The sequence below is a fragment of the Microcaecilia unicolor genome, chromosome 1 (genome assembly GCF_901765095.1).
Source record: "Microcaecilia unicolor chromosome 1, aMicUni1.1, whole genome shotgun sequence".
Taxonomy (NCBI): Eukaryota; Metazoa; Chordata; class Amphibia; order Gymnophiona; family Siphonopidae; genus Microcaecilia; species Microcaecilia unicolor.
In genome coordinates this window covers 91,913,080-91,937,883 of record NC_044031.1, presented here as the reverse complement: position 1 = coordinate 91,937,883, position 24,804 = coordinate 91,913,080, and the positions used below count along the sequence as shown (strand labels likewise).

The window sequence follows — 24,804 nt, the reverse complement described above, 5'->3', positions numbered from 1 at the left end:
CAGTGCACTGCACCGACCACTAGGCTACTCCATGGACCTGCTTGCTGGTCTAATAGGACTGGTCATAACATCTGAGCCTGCCATAGAGGCTGATATGTGCTGTTTCTTTCACATCTTTGGGGGTGGGGTGGGAGGGAGTCAGTAACCACTGGTGAAGGGGAAGCCATTCCTTTATTCCTCCAGTGGTCATCTGGTCATTTAGGGCACTTTTTTTTTGGCTTAGTCATTATTAAAACAGGTCTAGCTCAAAATGGCTTAGTGTTAGTACTGGACATTTTTTTTGTTCCATTATGGCAGAAAAACTTCCAAGTGTTAGGAACGTCCAAATCCACCCTTAACACACTCCCAACATGCCCCCCTTGTGCTTTCAATGCACTGTGAATGAACAGCATAGAAAAATATTTAGAAAACATATTTCATATATAGCGATTTGAACATTTTGGCAAGCAAAATGTCCAAATGCTGTTTTATGCCACTTTTAAAATGTTTTTCTCATTTGAAAATGAGCCCAAATATGTCAATGAATTGTTGATTTGAACAATCTCAGACTCCTGATGCAGACTATTCAGCCAAAACATGGTCCATGTGAAATTGTTTAGAAGATATTGTACAGATTTTTAAAGACATTATTAAAGTTGATTTTATCTATTATGGAGGAGAGTGAGTTTTTGGTTTCAATGAATGAAATTCTGGCAGATTGAATCTGGAAACGCTTTGCTTCAATAACATGTGGAGAGACCAAAAGGTTGGTTAAAAGCTACTTGAAAATTAATTGTAGTTTTGATCCTTGCCTGGACATATTTGATTGATGCCATATTAATTGTACTGACTGCTTGGCTAAATCAATTTTTAATGACTGGTTAATTTCCTACTATTGGGGGAGAAATATTTTAACACCTATTCCAAAAAAATGTATGTGTGTGTGTTTGGGAGTGGGGGACTTGCAAGCAGTGAGTAACTACTGCTCAGTTGCTTCCATTCTGTTATTTGTGAAATTATTAGAGGGTTATTTCTCCGAGATGTTGAATACATATTTAGAGGAGCATAGCCTATTACATCCATCACAATCCGGTTTCAGGAAAAACTATAGTACTGAGACTGTCATAGCTGTCATTTTGACTAACAGTTGATTGCTATTGAACCATGGTAAGAATATGATTATCATACAATTTGATTTGTTGTGTGCATTCGACCTCGTTGATCATAATACTCTATTGGCAAGATTGGACAACATTGGAGTAAGTGACATTGTGCTGAGCTGGTTTCATGGTTTTTTAACTTCGCGAAGTTATAGAGTCCAGAAAAAATGGGAATCTTTCAAACTGCTGGAGTCCAGGCAGGGATCCTCACTATTGCCTTTGCTATTCAATATGTTACTCCAACCACTGGGATGGGCTTTAGAGAAGCTAAATATAAAATCTAGTGATTGGACCACCACTTTTAATGACATAGTTAAATGCGTAATGGATTACTACTATTGACTAAAGCTGAAGTGTGAAAAAAACTATGGCTTGGTCCTTCAGACTAGTGTACTAATGGCAATAATGTTTTTTCTTTTGATTTCTGTTCAAAAATTCTAGGTATAGAATTGGATGGTCTATAAACTTTTAAAAGTCATGTAAAATCTCTCATAAGCAAATCCTTTCACATGTTATGTAAATGAAGGTAGTACATTGTTATTTTGAGCCGTTAAAATTAGAATATTGGTTCAGTCACTTGTGTGACTTGAGTACTGCAACACTGGATATATTGGTTGTTCCAAGTCATTGATTAAGCTGGTGCAGTTGATCCAAAATGCTGAGATGAGACTAATACATTCACCTGGAAGATTTGATTCTGGAAGCCCTCTACTTAGAATTACACTGGCTGCCTATTATGGCAAGGGTACAGTTTAAGTTGTGCACTTTTATTGTGGAGATCGTGTATAGGGCAGTACCATCTTATTTATGCAGTTTGGTTAGCCTTCTACATAATCCTGCAGAGGGAAGATCTTGCAACCAGTTGCTTTTAAGTCAGTGAATCAAATCAAAATAAAAAGGTAATTTAACTCTTCCCTTTTTTTTTTTTTTTAATCAAGTTGCATCAATATGGAATTCTCTACCTTTGGAGATTTGGGTTTTTAGCAACTATTAGGTTATCCATAAAGCTTTGAAAACTTTTTTCCTCAGAATATCTATTATCTAATAACTAATCAGTTGGATGTTTTTAGTTATGGTTTATAATTTTATGGAATTGCTTAGTTTAATATTACATCGAGATAATTTTGTAATTTCGTGGTATGTTGTTTACCTGTCTATTCTTATTTTTATCCACAGTGAACCTACCAGTGTGGTATCTGTGGAATATAAAATCCGTGTAACATAACATAACGCCATTGGTCGATGTTTTATTTGTCAACTCCACTGTTTTCTTGTGTTTTGCTGTGCAGTGTGGAAGATTGTTCTTCTGTTTTTTTTTGTTTGTTTGTTTCCCTAGTTCTCACCCATTTCTTCTCTTATAATAATAATCTTAAATTCAGGTGCAGTAACCTGGTGGTTGGAGTAGTGGACATCCTTTTCTATAGGGTTCACAGAGAAGTGAAAGCAAGTTTATAATCAACTCAACAAAGATGACACCCCTTAGACCGACCAAGTGAGGTCTGAAAATGTACAATGCTTGGGCTTCCCCAAAACCCAGAAGCTGGGAAATACAAAGCACAGGGAATGGATGGCAGCAGTCTGGAGGCCCTATTGGATCGCAGCTGTGTGACAGACGAACAGCGTGGTAGCAGCCTCCTAAAACTCCTTCCGATCTGAGCCCCCTCGGGCCCCGGGGCGATCGTCCCCTATCCATGGTGGGGTTAGGGGAGGGGGGCAGTTAGCCTGCCCTGCGCTCAGCTCGGCGGCCCCTCGCAGATGTTACCTCCCCCTTGAACCGGAACCTTTTTGAAATCCAGCCCCCGGGCTGCTGCTGATAAGCTTTGCTGTGCGCTGGGAAACAGCAGAGAATCAGAGAAGAAGGAAGACAAGGCGAACAGAGCAGCAGCTGCAAAGCCCCGGGAGCAGGCGGCGAGAATGCGGCTGTCCGTGCGCGGCTACTGCTAGGGAGGCGGCTCCCGGGGCGCGCACGGAACGGGACATGTGTCCTGGCCAGCGCTAACCCAGGAGGGGAGGAAGCTCCCGGTGCCCCCCCACCCCACCGCCCGATGCCTGCCGGCTCGGACAGCGCCCGATCCCCCACGGGAGGCTCTGATTGCAGGCACGGCTCCGCGCTCCTTCGCCTTCCTTTGTGTTCTGCTGCTGCTGGAGGCGGGGAGGGTTGTTAGTCTTTATTTTTATTTTGGTGTCCTTGTTGGATTATTCCGGTTCCCTGCGCTGGCGAGGGAGGTAGCGAGCCCCGGCCATGGGGAACACGGCGTCCTGCTGCGTGTCCTCCAGCCCCAAGCTGCGCCGGAACGCGCACTCCCGCCTCGAGAGCTACCGACCTGAGGCCGAGCTGAGCCGGGAGGACACGGGCTGCAACCTGCAGCATATCAGCGACCGCGAGAACATTGATGGTGAGTGAGGGATCGGGGGTCTCTGGGGTGGTTGGGAGCAGTACAAGCACAGGGGACAACGGGCTGGCAAAGGGCAGAATAGATACAGGGGTGTCAAAGGTTTTCAGGGGCAGCAAGGTAGCATGGGCACAGGGCGATTAGGGTTGGCTTGGGTGACATGGGAATAGGGGCTCAGGGGGTATCTGCAGGCAGCACTGGCACAGAGCACTTAGGGTACCTGAGTGTAGGACAGGCACAGGGGATGAGCATATGGGTACAAAGGGCTCAAGGTGTATCTGGGACAACACAGGCACAGGGGACTCAGTGTTTGTCTGAGGGCAGCAGAAGCACAAGGGAATTAGGGGATGGCGGTGGGGGGGGGGGGGTAGCTTAGGCTGAGGTGAATCGGGGCTGTGTGGCTGGAGGCACCACTGACTCTGGGGGGGGGGGGGGGGTGAGTAGGGGCACAGTAGGTGCAGGCAAGGGGGACTCAAGGGTGGATGGAAGTAGAATAGGTACAGGGTGTTAAGGAGGTGATGTGGCAGAAAGGCAGCATGGACACAAAGGAATCCGAGGTTATCTGGGGGTCAGGCCATGGAGGAAGTAATTGGAGGACCAGGGGAAAGATGCTGAGCCTTACCCAGGTCAGGTCACAGAAGAGATAGATATCTAAGAAAAGGTTTTGCAGGTGTTTTACCCACTTCTTCCTTGGAGTGGCTCCAAACTTTATTGTACTAGAAGTAAGATACTGCCTCTCATCCTCCTCTTCCTTCCTAGGCCTGACATGCTGGACTCTAGGGGTCAATTCTGTGAAATAGGTGCTAGTGTGTATTCAACCACTGCGTGTATAAATGTTTTGAATAATGGCATTTATGCCAAAATTTTGCCTTGGTGCTATTCTGCAAATACCCAGCTAACTTACATAGTACTTATTTGCAAGGGGGTGTACACCTGGGCAGGCGCCCACTTTCATGAATGTAACTGTAATTGCCATGTGTATCTCATATAAAGGTGGGAGCATTTACATCAGCTCTCTCATGCCTAACTTTAAAGTGGGTATATAGCTGGTTAGGCGAGTATTCCATAAAGGAAAATAGTCTCCTACCAAGCATCCTGTTACGGAATTGCTCTTTAGGTGTGTTGTACTTTCTTCTGCTAAGGCCACTACTAATTGCTTCCTCTGTCAAGGCATTATGCATTGCTTTCTCTGTGCAGTGTGTCAGGAGCTCCTGCTTCCAGGAACTTGTGTTATGCCTGGACCACGGGCCTCTTTTTATGCCTGAATTGGGGTGTTGGCTGTTTTGGAATCTTTTAGGTTCTGTGGTGCATCTGGTTGAGAATTCAGCAGTATAAACCCATCTGGTCTGTATTCACGGACTTCACTGGAGGATGATAGAAAAGCTGATTGTTCGTTCTGTAACTGTTTAATTTTTTTTATTTTTATCTAGTTTTTCTTGCATTATTAATGTCATTGTGGGGACTAAGTGCTTGTGTATATCATGATGTTAATCCCTTTGATTATCGTCTTTCGTGTTTCAAATTAAACATAATAGTATTACGGTTAAATTCTGGCCTTTGTATTAATACATGCAGTAGTAATAGAGGCGTGTTAATTGTGAACTTAATTGGTAGGGACCATTGTAGTAAGAATTTTGCCATAGACAGATCCCAGGGGAAGGCTGTTAGGGCTTGTGTTGAATTGGTTGACAGAAATACCATGGTACTGAAGAGTTGCACCAAGGAAAGTGCTGTACCATTGGGTCAAGTGTGTGTGCTTTGTGTCCAGATAATGACGTTTTGTTAGTTGAAGAATGGGGTATTCAGCTTTGTGGGACAGAAGCAATTGTACTCGTTGAAATTGAAACACTACATGCCATTTGTGGTAGTTGTCCGAAGCAATATTTCTTATTTAGATCTAATATGTTACCATTTCAGTAGCTGATGAAAATTTAGGGTCTGATTTCCTAAGGATTTTTTTCCTTTCCCATTCTGTGTCTGTAGGGGAAACACTCAATAAATCAGATTTCATTCTGTCTTTAGAAACCAGGGATGCACTAGTGGCCCCACACTTTCCAGTACTCAGGGGCTTAGCTACAGGTGGACCTGTGCGGGCATGGGCCTGTTCATTTGTGATTCAGGCCTACCCAGCAGCTTCCTGCACTATTGGTGGGGCTGGCAGAGCTCCCCCAAGCAGGGCAGGAGTTAGGGGGTGGTAAACAGTGCAATTGCCCTGGGCTCCCATACTATAGAGGGGTCCAAACCTGCCTCAAGAAAAAAGAGGCATAGGCTGAAGGCCACCTTTTGGGCCTCCCTCCCCAGGTTTCTGCTCTGGGCACCTGAATGTCTCTAACAGCCCAGCCCCCAAGCCTCACCAGCTGAAGACATCCTCAGCCAAAATCCTCAAGCAGTCAAAATATAGTGGCAGTTGGCAGTTGCAGACATCGACACCCTCTCATGCATGTTCAATTCTTACACATGCTCAGTTCATGGATGAGACTTGAGCATGTGTGGGATGTGGATGATGGGGGTTGGGAGTGTGTTCGGATGGCTTGGGATTTCGGGCTGAGGATGTCTTTAGCTAGTAGGGTTTGCTGCCAGCCAAGGTATTTATTTTTTGATGGGGAGGGGGAGGAAATACCTCCTGCTCACCCATTCCTCCCAGTGGCCCACCCAAAACTTGCCTTGTAGCTACACTACTGGTTTTCCTTGATCATGTCTTGCTCCGTTGTACTGCGAATGATAATTTACTTTAGATGTAAAATTGCAGCCATTCCGTTACCTTAAGGAGACTATTTTATTGCTGGGGGGGGGGGGTCTCTGCTGTAGTAGGAGTTTTCTTTTGCCAGCCAAAGAATTTGTTTTTACCACTGACCATCTTCCTTTATAACTTTATTTCATTACCAGTTGGTCTGGGTTATAGCCTGGCCAGTTGCTCTTTGTAATGTCTGCTTTTACTGATTTCTTTAAATTGTTAATATTGACATCTTTTGAGACCATCATTTTTATGTTGGTGTTTTGGTTTGACAGGCTGCCCCTATTCTTGGGCTTTGAGCCCAATAGAAACATGTCTTAAATGATGCTGTAGCACCATCCATGGCGCTCTCTTCTTTTGTTTTCTAAGGGGCAAGGATTACTGCTCTCTTTGGAGTGGAGGAGGAGCAGGCTGTGATGCAAGGAAGCCGGAGTTTAAATCCACTTGCAACTTTCAGCAAGTCAGTTTTCCTCCAAGACCTGATTTACTAGTGGTGTTAAACACATAACACGCAATTTGTGTGCATTAAGCGCCTATTAACTAAGCTGAGCTAAGTCTTGATCGTGGCTTGTAGTGCATGCTGGAAGCGTGGCACTATGTTAATTTATGCTCTTATGTGCTAATTGCTATGTTAAAAGCCTAAACTTATTACTGGCGCTTCACGATTTTATCATGTATTGCCATTATTGAAGGAAGCTCATTGGCTGCACTGTACTTTCCATATGAAGTTTAAAATCTTGGTTCTAGCTCATAAGGCTTTCTACTCAGGATTATCGCAATATGAGGCAAAACTCCTGATCCCTTATACTCCAGGAAGAGGTCTGCATTCACAAGAAGAGAATTGTGTAGTGCAGTGTTTCCCAAGTCAGTGCTGGAGTACCCCCTTGCCAGTCAGGTTTTCCAATATATCCACAACGAATATGCATGACATCAATATACATATAATGGAAACAGTGTATGCAGATCAAGTTCGTGGATATTCTGAAAACCTGACTGGCAAGGGGGGTACTCCAGGACCTACTTAGGAAACACTGGTGTAGTGATTATTAAGAGGAAGCAAAAAAAAAAAAAAAAAAAAAAAGAGGAGGAAAAAAACCTCACATAAACGTGAGCAGCAAACAAAGAAAGTGAGGTAGATTCAAGGAGGATATCAAGAAGTCTTTAATATAAACAGCATCACTTGTGGTGGAAAGTGGAGCCCTCAATAACCCATCAAAAACATACTGTACCCAACTGTACACCATTACAATAGCACATATGCCTGCAGATGTCACCCATATGTAGGTACAGTAGGTTTAAGAGGGCTCATCATACAATATAAGGGGGTAACAGTGAGATGTGCACCTGGAACCTTTTATGTGAAGGCCACTGCAGCGCTCCCCCCCTAGGGTGCTCTACTACGCTGCTGGGATGTCTGTGTGGCCAGTCTACTGAGAATGCTGGCCCCCACATAGCCCAATGGGTTGTTTTTGTGCGTTTTCCCTTGGATATTTTTTTTAATGGTCCAAAAAGATAGACGCACTAAGCACAAAAATGTCTAGGAAATGGCCATTTTCAAAACAAAAAGTCAGAAGTTTTTCTGGGTTTAAAATGGTCATGTGCGCTACTGGAATTTTTGACATTTTGCGAAAAACGTCCAAAATTCGGATTTAGACGTCATATCGAAAATGCCTGTCTATATGTGAGCAAAAGTTACCAAAAGTGTGATTAAAAATAACAGAGATAAAGGCTTTAAAGGTTTAGAGGGACAACTTTTATTTTTGAAGGTTTTGAGTACTATAGGGTCAGTAGAATGGGACCATGCAATTTGTTTTCACAGTTTTGATGCTTTTCATGTTCTTCAGCCTAAATTCTGCAGGTACCTAAAGTGGGGTGTGTGATTTCTGAGGTTAATTATGTTTTTTAATGATAAACATTTCTCATTTTTAAAAGACGTAGTTAGTCCATACCTGAGATTGAAATTTTGCAGGATTAAGCAGTTGATATTCCCTCATGTCTTGTGGTTTAGATAAGTCACATACCCCACGTTTCATACTTTTCTGCTCAGCGGGTCACATGTATTCCAGCTGTCAGTTGTAGAAGTTTGAGTGCTTGTAGGATGTCTTGCCTTCTTTAAATCAGACTTTATTTTATGTTTGAATTGTACAGCGCTGCGTAACCCTAGTAGCGCTTTAGAAATGCTAGTTAGTAGTAGTATTTTCCTCCTCGTTGGTACTCGACCATTCTGGGTCAATCTGGGGCCTTTGCATTTGTTTTGGCTGATTGAGTAATAAACTTCTTTTATTTAAATTGGAAATGTATATTTTTGCGTATCACACAGTTAGCTCAGAGTCAAGCTAACCATTTTTGGGTAATTTTATAACAAGATACTGATGTTGAAAATCCAAGAAAGCATCTTTTTCATCACTGTTTTATAACAGTAACATAGGTGCCTTTGTGCCTTGATAAAATAGGAACAGGCCCAGGCTTTAACAATGGAAAAACCTTTTATAAAATTACCCCCTTATGTACTACCAGATTGAATGGAGCTCACAACGCTACCAACCTGGCAATTTTCATTTCCTTGGGTTTTTTTTTAAAACTCTGTTTTCAAAAGAACCCAATAAAGCATTGTTTACAGTTTAATAGCGCATGACATTTACTGCTGTTTAATAACTTGGCTATGTGGAAGGGCACTAGATTTTGCCTTTGGTTCTTATCTTTTTTTATGCAAGGGATTACCTGCTGGTTAATACCCTGTGTTTAGAGGATTGTGGTGCTCATCTTAAATGACAGGATTTAAGAGCTGGAAAATTGCACAGTGGAGTTCACATACGGTCCATTCCCTCTCAAGACGTACTCCATGGAGTACTTCATATTTTGAAAGGCGTTTTTACACTTTAGAGGTAATTCTATAAAAAAGGTGCCAAAGGTCATTTGTAAATGATTAGAATACTGACATATACTTGTATAAATGAGAGTATCCTGGCTATTTGCTATTCTGTAATCTAGGAACCAAACGATAACTGAACACAAACAAGTCCCACAGGGTAATAATAGCAGAACTAGAAGTGGGAAGAGGAAGAAGTCTTGACAGTCGATGGGATAAACAATCAAACTTTATTGCTGCAATACATAAGACTCGACATGGCACCGCGTTTCGGCACTGTAGTGCCTGCCTCAGTAGTCTTTTGATGTTAAATTCTGCAGGACTAATAATGACGCAGCCAAGTTCAACAATATTTGAAAGTCTTTTGAAAAACTGTGCATAGATGGATACTGCACTTTCCAAACATTAACAGGTGCTAAGATAGTGAGTGCTTGCAGGACTCACTGTCTTTGCACCTCGTATTGTTGGTTGCATTTTCTGGAAAATACTTTGTCCCCTTTAAACATTATATTATGTCCCACTTGTTGGAAACAGTATGGAGGGCCTATACAAACAGAATCCTCTGAATTAGATGTTACTGGCCTGCTGGAGTTACAGTTTTAATAGTTCCATTTAGTTTTCTAAGTCCGAGGTAGAAATACATGTAGGCAAATTAGAACCGGATCCCGTGCTCAGTTGACTTGGGGTTAAGTTGGCAACCTTGGAGATTGCAGTGTGCAATACATGCACAGAAGCAGCATCCACAACTCTCCTTCACAGTCTACATGCATACATACTGTATTGGGAGAGTGCAGTGTTTGAGGGATCATATGTATGGGAGATATTGGGGATGGATCGTTTGCACGGGGGATGGAGAAGTGGCAGCTGAAGAATTCAGTCTCTTGTACCCCTCCTCAATGTGGCCTGCAGGGACTGAAGCCTGGACTGCCATCGTGGTTATTTGTTGGGGGAGGGGGGGGGCGGTAGAGGTTGGAGTATGGGCAATGGCACATAGTGGGCTTTTCTCTTTCGCATAACTGTGCGTGTCCATGCGGCAGGGTTGGAGGGTGGGGGAGCTTCTTTGGCAACCGAAAGTAAAACAACAAGGATGCTGAGCTTCTTGCTGGACGTGTAGTTGCTCGGTAACCAGTTTAGAAGCTAATTGGTTAGCACAAGAGTTTATGATGTCAGGCTTCTTTTATGGGAGGGAATATGACAGACTTTTATTTTAAGATTAAACGTTGCGGATTAACACTTGATGTGCCTGTCAGACCTTTGTACAGTGTGGATAAAATTTGCCTTGGGGAAAAAAAGCATAGATGGGGATTGAATGCTTAGGCATCTTGAGTAAGTTCTCCAAATACAATTTCTTGGCATGCCAAAGGTCAGGGATCGTTTTCAGAACATTTAAGTTTCTACTGATAATATTTCTGGTAATACTGCAAGGCGGAACGGTAAATAGATTGCTAGTTGTTTGTGCGTAAGGAAAATAAACCACTTGTGCTCTAAATGTGGAAAGACAAGAGAAAGTGGGTTCTGAGACTATAAAATGCAGAAAAAAGTTGCTGCTGTGTGGTTTCAATATGCAGTGAAAAAAAAACACTTCTTTGCAGTCAGGCAAGAATAAAATCAAACAGAGCCACAGGAGAGGTGCTTGTAAATAAGGAGCACCTTTACTGATATCATGTGATAAGTCATTCTTAAGCGAATGTAGGAATGTAGCCGATTACAGCCCGAAGAAAAGATTGCCAGATTTTCGTCTTGCCTCTGCATGGTGTTGAGATAATCAACAGCTAACATATCTGATTTAATTTATTGCTTTCCAAAATCACATGATCTGCTCTTATCTAATCTCCATATTTAAATATGTATCATGTTTACCCTGCACTTGATTTCTCATTCTGAACATGGTTGGAAAGAGTTTGGCTCACATATCATTTTAGAAATGGATTTCTGTGTGTCCACTGGTTCAAGTTCAAGCAATCATGACATAATTAAGCAGACATATAGAACTGCAATCTTGTGTGTTTCTACAGTGGAAGGAGTGGGCTGGACTGACAATCAGGAAAGCACAATTCAAATCCCACTGCTGTTCTTCTGATCTTGGGCAAGTCACTCAACCCTCTGTTGCATCTGGTACAAACTTAGGGGCACTTTTTACTAAGCAGTGGTAGGTATACTGTGTGGGTAGCATGCGGCAAAACATCCCTACCACTGGGCATGCTACCCATATTTTCTAGCACAGGGGGTTGGGAGTAGGTGTGCCAGGTGGTAATCAAGCACTCTTACCACCTAATAAATAGGAGGCGGTAAGGGCTCAGGCAGTAAGTGGCTGAGCACCAATTTTTTAAATTAGCGCAAGGCCATTTATGACCTCCATATTAAAAATAGGTTTTTTTTACTGGTGCCGTAGAAAGTGGCCTCAGCAGACAGCAATTCCATGTGCCCACGCTACTGCAAGCTACTTCCTAATGCAGCTTAGCGAAAGGATCCCTTCGACTGTGAGTCCTCCATAGACCTGGGGAAATACCTAGTGTACCTGAATGTAACTCACCTCGAGCTCCTACTGAAAAAGATGTGAACAAAATCCAAATAAATATATATATATATATATATATATATATATATATATATATGTATATGACTAGTTAATGGCGCATTTGCTCATTAATTATGCCTTTCATCATTTGCTATCGTTCTGGCATGTTTCCTGGTGTTATTCATAAACATGTGCTCTCTTCGTAGCCCTGCCCACCTGCAGAATTAAAAATGGTTAGCTGTTTCATTTTCAATGCCCGATTTTTTAGAGCAGCTGGTTGGACAGAAAGTACAGCAGGCCGAGTAGCGAAGAATCCTGGGTGTTTTTATAGTATTATTTGTCCTTAAAAGGGGAAAAGAAACATTTTAAAAATAGATTATTTTCCCTCTTAATTGTGGTACAGCATGCATCTGGAATTCGGTATTCTTTTAAGGTAGGAGGTGTTTCTTGTCGGGGGTGATGGAACTGTCTCCCATTGGTCAGTAGAGTGCATGTGACCAAAAATTAATGGGAGTACATTGTTCTTGCCTGTGGCCTCCTTGTGGGGGGGGGGGGGGGGAGGAGCTGGGGGAGAGACAGGAGAGAAGAGAGAAAATGGAGGGAGAAGGGAGCTGGGAAAAGGGCTCAGAATGTGCACTGGTATTGTGCATTGAAAGACCTGCTGTGGAAGGAAGGAAGAGGAACATGAATAGATTGAAGGTACTATACGTAAGAGTAGGGTTAACATATGGCTTCAGAAAAAGGGAGGATAGATTGAGCCATTCCGGGTTTTACTTCCATTGTTTTCAATGGAAGCAGAACCCGGACTGGATCAATGTGTCCTCCTTTTTCTGGAGCCATATGGTAACCCCTAAGTAAGAGCAAGCATAAATGTTAGTGCTTCCTTTATGTAGCAGAGTTTGGTGGGGCTGAGGGGGGTACCCTAGAAGCTGGTACATAACAATTATAGTATTTATCTGTTGCCAAGAATACTGCCTTCCCCTCAGCTTCTCTCTCATGGCACACAGACCGTAAAGTGTCCCCTGATTGCACTGGTTTTGATAATTGCTTACTAATAATCAGGCACGGTAAAGTCAAAAGGCAAACAGAGACTGGGAAAGTGTTCAATTTTATAAATAAAACCTTCCCTTTAATGGGCTCTCCAGTAATGTACAAGTATATACAAAAGAAGGATATAAAAACAATGAGGCAAATTGTCCATAAAATTAAGGTGAGGTGGCTGCAGAAAGAATCAAATGGTGTCATTAGAGTAATAGCTCTGGGTCTGTTCTGAACAGTATTATCCACTTCCAACTCTAGCATCATTCACACCTCTTCACAGACTGTTCTAAAAGCTCCTTACTCCCTCATCTCTTGTGATGCTTTTAATCTGTTCAGTGCTGTTTTTGTAGCCTCTGTCTCCTTTAGTAGCTCTTGTGGCTCTGTGGGCAATGGTCAAGCCCAGTATTTTACCCTTCTTTCTGGTGGGTAGCAAACAGTTCCTCTGTGCTTTTATCCTTTTGGTGTTCACTCTAGTTCTTTTCTGGCTCTGTGTTCCCCAGTGATTATTGGTTAGTGGATAAAACCCTGGGTAGATTTGTATCTCCTGTGACTTTAAGGTAGTTGCACTCACTGGCTCCACTGCTTTCAACTTCCAGGTCCCTTCCCTAATGAGGACTGTCTTGTGCAGCTGCTTCACTCTTTAGCTCTCTCTCTGACAGAGGATCAGGATCTGATCCCTGAGATGATCAGCTCGCTGCTCCTAGGTACCTTGTGCCCCAGGGGACAGCTGTGGACCAGATTGGCAAGGTCTGTGCTTTTCACCTTCTCCTTTGTCTCCTAGAACAGGGAACCAAGGCTCCTTTGTGCCCCAGTGGGGTGTCTGTTCAATACAGCTTTACATCTCCCTTGGAGAGAAAAGACAAGGCAGAGTTTTATACTTCCCTCCAAAAGGTTAAACTTCAGTTCTACATAAAGTATTGCCACACTGGGAAAGACCAAAGGTCCATGATGCCCAGTATCCTGTTTCCAACAGTGGCCAATCAAGGTCACAAATACCTGACAAGATCCCAGAAAAGCTCAAAACATTTTAGGATGCTTATCCCAGAAATAAGCAGTGGATTTTCCCAGGTCAATTTAATAATGGTCTATGGTCTTTTCCTTTAGGAAGCCACCCAGACCTTTTTTAAACCCCGCTAAGTTAACCGCCTTTACCACATTCTCTGGCAATGAATTCCAGAGTTTAGTTACATGTTGAGTGAAGAAAAATTTTCTCCAATTCATATTAAATTTACGACTTTGTATCTTCATCGCGTGTCCCCTAGTCCTGTCCCCTAGTCCTAGTATTTTTGGAAAGATTAAACAAACGATTCACATCTACCCGTTCCACTCCACTCATTATTTTATAGACCTCTATCGTATCTCCCCTCAGCCGTCTTTTCTCCAAGGTGAAGAGCCTTAGACGTTTCACCTGTCCTCATAAGGAAGTTGTCCCATCCCCTTTATCATTTTCGTTGCCCTTCTCTGTGCCTTTTCTAATTTCTTTATATCTTTTTTGAGATGCGGCGACCAGAATTGAACACAATATTCAAGGTGCAGTCACTTTCTCAGAATAGGCCACCCCCTATTCAGATTTGATCAGTACCTTTCTGGAGCAGAAGCCTAGAATGTTCTTCCTGCAGCGGCAAACGAAAGCACATTTTGTTAGTCTGCTATATTTGTAAAATATGTACTTAAGTCACAGCTTCTCCCATGCTCTGTGCCCAGGAAGTATAACATATGTACTCCCAGTCTGTACAGATACATAACAATGAGCGCTACGCATTTCATAAATAAGTACTACTACTACTACTACTATTTAGCATTTGTATAGCGCTACAAGGCGTACGCAGCGCTGCACAAACATAGAAGAAAGACAGTCCCTGCTCAAAGAGCTTACAATCTAATAGACAAAAAATAAATAAAGTAAGCAAATCAAATCAATTAATGTGAACGGGAAGGAAGAGAGGAGGGTAGGTGGAGGCGAGTGGTTACGAGTCAAAAGCAATGTTAAAGAGGTGGGCTTTTAGTCTAGATTAAAGGTGGCCAAGGATGGGGCAAGACGTAGGGGCTCAAGAAGTTTATTCCAGGCGTAGGGTGCATATATATACACATAAGTGCATACATCAAAACAATAATCTGTCCAATAGAAATAGCATACCTTGTTGAAAAGTGTCAGACGTTAAGAAATGAAGAGAAAAACTGGTTCTGTGTTCAATAATTCCTTGTCAGCAACTTGCACAAAACTCTATGAGTGAAAATGCAGTGAAGAACATAAAATGTCAAAAATGAAACCACTCAAAACGATGCAAACAAGCAACTATGCAGTGAGGTAAGTATCTTACAGCAGCAAAATCAACAATACAAAAATGAGATGCCTAGACAGCTACATACTTTGTAAATAACCAAGGTCTAAACGGTGCCGATAAGGCAGTAAATAAAACACGCGTCACCTGACTATGAAAAAGTAAAGGAAGTTGAAAAGTGATTCGATATATCTAAAATATCACTTAAAAATAAACATCTCAGCGTAGTGCAATATGCATACAGGTAACATGACAATATAAGTCACATACTTAAGTGTTTATGTCAGCACTGTACTGCACAAAGCTACTCACTAGAATAAAGTTACCGATAGTAAAACACAGGCATGCTTAAAAGTACTGAGTAAAACAGAGGGAGGCATTCAACGCCTTAAGTAAACACAAGCAGGATTTCAACGTGAAAGATGTACACAATAATGCAAAATTTAAACACGGCAGCTAGACTTATCTTTGGAAAAACGCGATTTGAAAGCGCAAAACCCTCCCGCGAAAAACTACACTGGCTCCCAATCAAAGAACGCATTGAAAATCTGCATTCTGGTTCACAAAATTATCTAGGGTGAAGCCCCGGGGTACATGACAGACCTGATCGACCTACCAACTAGAAACACATCTGAATCAACACGAACGTACCTAAATCTGCACTACCCAAGCTGCAAAGGACTCAAATACAAATCAATTTACGCATGCAGTTTCTCCTACATAAGCACACAACTGTGGAACGCATTAACAAAAGCCTTGAAAACTACGTACGACCACCTAAACTTCCGGAAAAAAATAAAAACTAACCTGTTTAAAAAGGCATACCTTACCAATCCAACATAAATGCCTGATCTCTGTAACACAACAAAACCAAAGTACGTAATGGGCATAACACAACTCTTCCGTTGTACGATTCCCTAATGTGGTAGTGCCACATGAACTTTATCTTACCACAATATCACTTTGTATTTGTTCACACCGGAGTCTGCAAACGCCTCTCCGGTACTATGTAAGCCACTTTGAGCCTACAAATAGGTGGGAAAATATGGGATACAAATGTAACAAATAATAAAAAAAAATTATAAATAAAGGAAAAGTACTTCTGCACTGCGCTGCACAAAATGTCTCACTGAGAGCAAACAACTGACTCTGTGGCGGAACACAAAAAGTAAAAAGGCACGAAAAATGACATGGGTAGAATATGAATAATAATGAAACTTCTTGACGGTATAAATTAGCTGATGTCATGAAAAAGAACAAAAAAAAACATACAACAGTTTAGAGATTGTATATTGGTCATGATATACATCACAAATGTAGCCTGAACATGAAAAGAAAGAGCATAACTAGTGTAATTCATACTTTAAGCCCACTCTACACCCATCCCATGCCCCCCTGACAGAAAAATTCAGTGATTTGTGGTAATAGGCATACTACTGCAAAACCTGTTAACACAGTCATGCAGTAACCTGTTTCCAGGTGTTAATTGCATTCTAAGTGCTTAATACACTAGTAAAAGAGACCCTTAGTGAACTAGAACTGGATTTGGTGTTATGTTTGTACTTTGCACATATACCCCCAGATTCTATATATGCTTTCCAAAGTTGCTAACAACCAATTATTGATGTTTAATTGGCCCTCATTAACATTTGCATGCATATCTGGATGTGTGCTATTCTATAAGGCATGGTGCCTAACTCCCCTGATGCACATCTCAAAAGGGGCGTGGCCATGGGCGTGTCGGGCGCATTCCAGAATACTGTCTAACTGCGTCTAACTTGGGCTCCGGCATTTACACCAGGTTTTTGCAGGCGTAAGTCTAGTGCCCAAAAGGTAGGCGTAGGATCCGCGTTAAATGCTATTCTATATAAGCTGCACACCCTTTATAATATAAATGCATAGCACAGAATTTTTTTCAGCCGTTTACTGAATCCGACCTAAATGCGTATGGTGATTGGCTGGTGTTATATACTGTATACGCGTTATTATGTGCTGCTGTATTTGTTTAAAATGAATTTGTGTGTTATTTGTAGCCTGCTTAGATCTGTTGATAGTACAGGTAATAAATATCTCTCTATATAAAACGCACCTCCAACGTTCTAATGAAGCCGGAAGTTGTAGTTGTGTAGACCGCTTTTGCACTCTCACTCACCAAATCGCAGCGCTGCAGTGCCAGCCAACAACAACGGAATAAACCCTGTGGGAGGGAGAGAAGGAGGGAGGGTGGGGGATTCGCAAAAAACGATCTCGACAAACCTAAACTTAGCCGAGGACAGTCAAAACAACACACACATACCAAGTCACACACATTCGCCTGCCCTCACAATCTTACACACTGACCACCCACCCCCCTCCCCCATGGTATACCATCTCTCCCTCTATCTTCGGCTCTCTCCACTCAAGTACATCTCCCCCTCACCTCCCATCCGCGCTCCGCCACCTCTCCGTTAATCTGAAACTTCACCTCTCCTACCTTCAAACTCATACATGAGGTTACCCGCCCCCGTCCTTGCCCGTTTCCTCCTCCGCAACCCCACCCCCTCTGACGTCACTTCTCTCCCTCTGCCGCGTTCCGCCCTGCCGAAAACAGAAACTTACGTTACAAGAGGCGGGACTCTGGCCTAGGAGAAAGTTGCGTCGAGGAAGACGGGACGCTGGAGGAGAAAAGCTTCAGGTGATTTCAAATAAACAGAAATTGGAGTTTGACAGTCGGGGGCAGGGACTTTGCGAGTGAAGGACAGATACTGGATTGGGACTACCAGTACACAAGCTTGGCTGTGGCAGAAAGAGAGAAATACCGGTCATGGGCGTGTGCGAGTTGTTTACTTCCTGCTTCTTCTGGTTTGCCTCACGTTCATGCTTTGCCCTCAAGTCACTCACACCCACACACTCCCCTCCCACCCCCTTAATACAAAACAACACAAATGGAAAATGTAAATGTGTCTCTCTCCATAACACACCCACACACTCACCCCCCCCCCCCATAAATACCCAAGCTCTAACATGTAGAATCAGCATCTCTCACTTACACCCACACACTCCCCCCCCCCAATAAATACCCAAGCTCTAACATGTAGAATCAGCATCTCTCACTTACACCCACAACCAACACAAAGAAAAAAAACCATTACACATAATACAACAATGTACATTAATCATTAGCATGACAACACATTTCTCCTAACAATCCCTTTCAAAACATTAATTGCAGGAAGCCAATACCTTGCTAGCGTCCGTTTCATTGCTTGCAGAAACGGGCATTGCTTCCTAGTTTTAAATAAAATAAATGAAAACATGAACATGGAAGAAAACACAAAATCAGTGCAGGTATTGTGCTACTGGGAATGAAGGATACAGCACATTGTTCTTGGTCAGATGAAGACTATATGGCACTTCCTGATTGCAAGGCACTTCTGGTCTAGACTGAATTAATTTGAGCTGCAGGAATGTCTTTTGCCATGAATGCTTCCAGCTGGACCCATGTCTTTTCCCCCATTGTTACAGGATGAGAGATTAATGGCAGCTCTGAGTAAGACACTGAAGCTCCCAGACCTGATTTCCCAAGTGACCAGAGATTTACTATGCTATCAGCATTCTGTTGTTCTGAAAAAGGGAGGAGAATTTATGGTTTTATAAAATTAATATGGCAAGAGAGACTAAACCTTGCTGCCGCTAAAGCAAGATGCTGGTAACAAGAGAGGTTTGAGGTGTGGAATTGCAGCTTTGGACAAAGGTTAGTGTGTTAGGCTTGACAATTCGTCACAACTGTGAAAAAGGAGTCCACACTCAACAGAACAAAATAAAAGTGGAGGAGTGGTCTAGTGGTTAGAGCACCAGTCTTGCAATCCAGAGGTGGCCAGTTTAAATCCTGCTGCTGCTCCTTGTGATCTTGGGCAAATCATTTAACCCTCCATTGCCTCATGTACAGACTTGGATTGTGAGCCCTCCTGGGACAGAGAAATATCCAGAGTATCTGAATGTAACTCACCTTGAGCTACTACTGAAAAAGGTGTGAGCAAAATCTAAATAAAAACAAAAAACCCCAAAATGACTTAAAAATATAAAGCAATATGCAATATTTTATTAAAACACTAAAAGGGGAAGTTATCAATGTAGGTTACTGTTAAGATGTAGTATTTTACTGATAGCTGCAGTTGTTAGTAACTAGCGCCTATGTTTACTAAGTGGCGCTATGGGCGCGTTAGCATTTTTAACGCACGTACATGGTTTACACACATTAAACACTAATGTGCCCATAGAAATGTATAGGCATGTTAGCGTTTAACACAACTTAAATTTACAGGCATGTTAAAAATGCTAACGCACCTTAGTAAACATACCCCTCAGTCTCATGTATAAAATGGGATCTATGCTAAAATAGCACAAGTTACAGGTAAAATAACCGGTGTTGATTGTAGCCCACAGTGATAACTATGTCCCTAAGTACTGCGATCACATAAAAATCATAAACCTGACATATAAGCATGTTTTGCCCATAGGCTGCATCAGCAGTAGTGGTGAACATATTTATCTGAAACACATTAAAAAGAAATAATTAGAAGTTGATTATCAGGCTCATTTTTGAAAGAGAAGGACGTCCATCTTTTGACATAAACCAGAAGATGGACGTCCTTCTCCCAGAGACGTCCAAATCGGTATAATCGAAACCCGTTTTGGACGTCTCCAACTGCGGTCCGTCGCAAGGACGTCCAAATTTCAAGGGGGTGTGTCGGAGGCGTAGCTAAGGCAGGACTTGGGCATGCCTAACACTTGGACGTCTTTGACCCATAATCAAAAAAAGCAAGGACGTCCCTGACAAATACATGGACATTGTCCCCCGGACATTTTTTTTTTACGAATAAGGCACAAAAAGGTGCCCAAAATGACCAGATGACCTACGGAGAGAATCAGGGATGACCTCTCGTTATTCCCCCAGTGGTCACTAACCCCCTCCCACCCTCAAAAAACATCTTTAAAAATATTTCATACCAGCCTCTATGCCAGCCTCAGATGTCATACTCAGTTCCGTGACAGCGCTTGAAGGTCCCAGGAGCAATTTTAGTGGGTACTGGAGTGCACTTCAGACAGGCAGACCCAGGCCCATACCCTTCCTACCTGTTACATTCGTGGAGGAAACAGCGAGCTCTCCAAAACCCACTGTACCCTTATACAGGTGCCCCCCTTCACCCGTAAGGGCTATGGTAGTGGTGTACAGTTGTGGGTAGTGGGCTTTGGGGGGCTCAGTACACAAGGTAAGGGAGCTATGTTCCTGGGAGCATTTTATGAAATCCTCTGCAGTGCCCCCTAGGGTGCCCAGTTGGTGTCCTGGCATGTCAGGGGGGACCAGTGCACTACAAATGCTGGCTCCTCCCACGTCCAAATGGCTTGCATTTGGACGTTTTTGATAACTGCAGATGTATGTTTCGCACTTTCCAGTCCTAGCTCCAGTGATAGAGCTGAATTAGGTAGCTTTGAGATTGCATACCTTCAGGTCTTTTTAAAGACCACCCAATCTCTCAGAACCATTCCTTTGGACTACATTTCACAGAGACTCCTGAGGCAGGCCTGTGCCTGAAAAACGGATCTGTGTCGAGTCTTTAATAAAGGTTTTCTCATTTTATCCTCCTGTCCCAGTCTCTGGAGTCATTGGTACATTTCCCACTCCTGTTTTTTTGTGTTATCCCATCTATGACATGACACACTTGACTCCTTCCAGAATTTCAGTTAGAATATCAATGATATGCTTTGATGTCCCCATGCATACCTCCTACCCACCCCCATCCTCCCACCCTGTCAGACTGTCATAGTAATGCTTGAATGTTTTCACTTATATACACTGTCAGCTAGCACATTTGCTTATTTCCGATCTGAGGAAGAAGGGCGACCTTCGAAAGCTAATCAAGAAATGTATTAAGTTACGTCCAATGGAAAAGAAAATATGATGATACCTTTTTTATGTTTTATTTTGTTTGATTTCTATTGATAACCTTAAGAGTGGACTAACACGGCTACCACACTCCTCTACTTAAGAATTTCAGTAGAAATGCAGAGTTGCAGCTTAAATGATTCAAAAAATTATGGCATAGCATTTTTAAATGATACAGGTATTTATCACAAGTAGTTCTTCTGTGCCTTATATAAAAGAGCTTTCTAGTAGGGCAGTATCTTTCTGAGACCTGCACACAGAAGCTGCATCAGTCAGCTGTCCAAAATACATTGTAGTGATTGTGCAAAATGGGACCTGGACTGTCTAAATGATGTGTTTAATATGGTTGTTAATTATTTTTTTCAGACCAAGGCTGGGTCTCTCATTAAGTGACTGTTTAAACCTCTGCGACTTCATTTTAGCCACAATATGATAAGGACACAAAGGCATCTACGTGTCTGTATAAAGTAGTTCAGAGATTTTCAAACTTTTTCATCTTGCGGCACACTTACATGGCGCTAAAATTGTCAAGGCACACCTCCACAAATGGTCCAGCATTTTATCTTCTACTTCCCCCCACCCCTCTCCACCCAAACATGGTCCAGCATTTACCCTCTCTGCCCCCCCATCCTCGCAAATAGTTCAGTATCTCTCCCTCCTGTTTCCTCTCCAGCCGGCGATCAAGCATCTTCCCTTGTCTCTCCCCCGCCCCCGTGTACCTTCTTGGCTCCAGTGGTCAGCAGCAAACGAGCAGCGATTCATACAGCCTGTTCGTGCCAACTCCGGAGCCTATTCTCTGACATAACTTCCTACTTATGTGAAAGCAGGAAGTTACATCAGAGAGAGAAAGCTCCATGATTGGCACAAGCAGATTGAATGAATTGCTGCTCACTAGCACCGACTGCTAGAGACAAACTTTTAAAAGGATGTACTCTGTTCCGGCAAGCGGGCCCTACTAATTAATGACCCTCAACTCCTGCAGCACGCCTTTGGACCAGCTGCTGCACACTGGTTGGAAAATGTTGCAGTAGATGCATAGTATGAGCCTACTTGCCTCCAAACCTAGACAACTTGCTGTAAAATACCCTCCACATGTCAGCAGCAATACTAGCTGTGTGCATAGAGTTAGAAAGTCAGCTCTGAGTTGCTGCTTCCTTACTTTGAATTCTTTCCACTTATGCTGACTGGCTTTTTAAAACCACTAGAGAGAAGGATTGGTCTCTCCCTTATCAAATGAACCTCCAGCTTAGCATTGTTGCACACAGGGGCGTAGCCAGACCTCGACAGGAGGGGGGGGGGGCACATTTTGGCCTGCCACTGCCGCCCCCCCCCCCCCCCCCGTCACTGTGAAGGCACCTTGGCTGGCAGGGGTCCCCAATTCCCGCCAGCTAAAGCATTTGTCTCACGGTGGTCAAACATTGCCTGGCGCCCTGTTCTGTTTTTATTCGCTGTGCACGCTCGTTTTAATGAAACTGAGCAGCCAAACCGGGGTCCCCAAAGCCAATTTGGGGGAGGCAAGGTATGTGTGTTTTTTTTTAAATTTTCAGAGGCATTCAATTGTACTTCGTGGTATGTAGGAGACTGGAGGCTGCAGCTTCAATTGTGGGCCTAAATCTGGCTGGTAGGTGTTAGTGTTACATGAGTAGTGGGGCATTCTCCTTCCTCCTAGGGCCTCTCGGTTTAATTTAAGTTCTTATATTCTGCCTCTCCAGTTGATGGATTGTAGAAACCAGATTACGGTAACTGAAAACAAAACACAACATAGAAATAATGGGGCCCTTTTACTAAGTCGCAGTAAAAAGTGGCCTGCGTAGTGTAGGCGCATGTATTGGGTTCGCGCCAGGCCAGCTTTTACCGCATCTACAAAACATGTCTTTTTTTTTTTTTTTTTTTAATGGGACAGGAAAAGGGCCTGTGGTAAAAATGAAACCAGCGCGCGCCCCAAACTGGCCTCAGTTTTTAACGCAACCCATTGATCTAGCAGTAAAGGCTAATGCTCGACACGCGAGATGACCAGTCTGCACGTTAAGTGTCGATTACCACCGGAACTGGTACGTGTAAGAGGAAATAAATAATTCATCCATATGTTATGGGCGTGTGCCAAATGTGAAATTACAGCCAAGAGGGAATGCTGGCCTGGCGGTAGTCTCATTTGGGCTCACGCTGCATGTGCCTACCGTGGCTTAGTAAAAGGGCCCCAATATGATTAAAAAAAATTAAAAAAAAAAAGCAATAAGAAAAAAAAGTTACAAAAAAAAAATACAATAAAAAATATTTGAATGTGGCCTCTGAAGCATCCGTAAACAACTGATTAGGGAGTGGAAGACCTGATCTCAGAATAAACCACATCTTCCCCCTTGTGCAGTACGCTGGCCAGGCTCCTAATGCCTTCTTTCTAACAGGGGCGTATCTGGACTCTGGCGGTAGGGGGGGGGCAGAGCCAGAGGGAGGGGGCACATTTTAGCCCCCCCCCCCGGCGCCACCGAGCCCCCCCTCCGCCATTTCCGGACCCCCCCCCCCGCCACCAATGACACTCTCCACCCCCTCCCGCCGCCGCCAACCCTCCCCGCTGCTGTCACTTACCTTTGCTGGCGGGGGACCCCAACCCCCCCCCTCCAGCCGAGGTCCTCTCTTCCATGCAGGCTGCAAGTTGCAATGCTTCCTGTTCTTCTCAGTCTGACGTCCTGCACATAACGCGCAGGACGTCAGACTGAGTTCCAAATTCTGAGTCTGACGTCCTGCACGTTGTACGTGCAGCACGTCAGACTCAGAAGAACAGGAAGTGAAGCGTTGCAACTTGCATCCTGCACGGAAGAGAGGACTTCGGCTGGCGGGGGCTTGGGGTCCCCCGCCAGCAAAGATCGGCGACGGGTTGGTGGCGGGCGGGCGGGAGGAAGGGGGAGAGGGTCGATGGTAGGGGGGTCCAGGGCGAAATCTGCAGGGGCCCAGGCCCCTGTGGCCCCACGCAGATACGCCCCTGCTTTCCAAACAAGTGGCAAGATTATAGAAGATAAGGCGCTTCCCACAGACAGTGGTCTAGTCTGCTTGTCTTAATAACTTTTTAAATTCACACTACAAAGCTGTAAGTTAGATACATACATGCAAATTACTGTCACAGCATCAGACTGGTATTATAACTCCCACAAATCTTACAGCAGTACTTAACGGCCTTTGGCTATTTAACAGCTTCACGAGCAAATAAAATTGACCTCAAGTAGCACAAACATAAACCCGTGGTAACCACAGGGAATCCTTGTGCTGATCTTTTCTTCCAGAAGTCAAACAACTATGAGTTAATGCAATGTGGCCATCTTGTATTTTTGTCTTAAAATCGCGTTTGATTTCAGAGGGAATGTGACTTATGGGAGAGTAAAATTATTACAGTAAGTATTGCAAAAAGTGTATTTCTACAGTTTCAGTTCTCATATTTAATTGTTGCGGTGACATTCACGTAATGTTGATGAACGAATCCTGGTTCTTTAAGAGGAGAGAGGGGGCTATTTAAAATAATTTGTGGCTGGTGAAAAAAGTTTTAGCATCTGTTAAACCTTAATTTTTATTGTACATCCTAGCAATGGAGAGACCAAAGAAGGGAAGGAATTTTTTCTTTTTTAAGAAAATTTAAGGCCATTGAAAATGGGGGAGGGAGATTTGTGGAACAGGAGAAGACAGTAGGTGTTTACAGTATATTTAATATTTAAATCATTTTTATGGAAACTGTAAAAAACAGAGATAAACTAGAGTCAGAAGAAAAACCAACAGAACAAAAACAGCGAGGAACTCATGTAATATTCCCACCCTCAGCCCTCCCCATCAACCCCCCACCCCACACACTTGGTAAGGAGCTCTGTTAAGAACAAAGGGTACCCTCAAATGTCTCTCTGAGGTTCAAAAGGTAAATG

The 24,804-nt window shown here is 43.2% G+C and overlaps 1 protein-coding gene across 1 annotated transcript in view; it reads left to right on the top strand.

Annotated features, from left to right (window-relative positions):
• Positions 1–2,963: 2,963 nt before the first annotated feature.
• Positions 2,964–24,804, top strand: part of CCNY (cyclin Y) — a 598,774-nt gene continuing 576,933 nt past the window's right edge. The window contains exon 1 of the mRNA XM_030199560.1: positions 2,964–3,535. Within this exon, the coding sequence (XP_030055420.1) occupies positions 3,382–3,535 (154 nt within the window). The 5' untranslated portion in view covers positions 2,964–3,381. The remainder of the gene's footprint in view (positions 3,536–24,804) is intronic.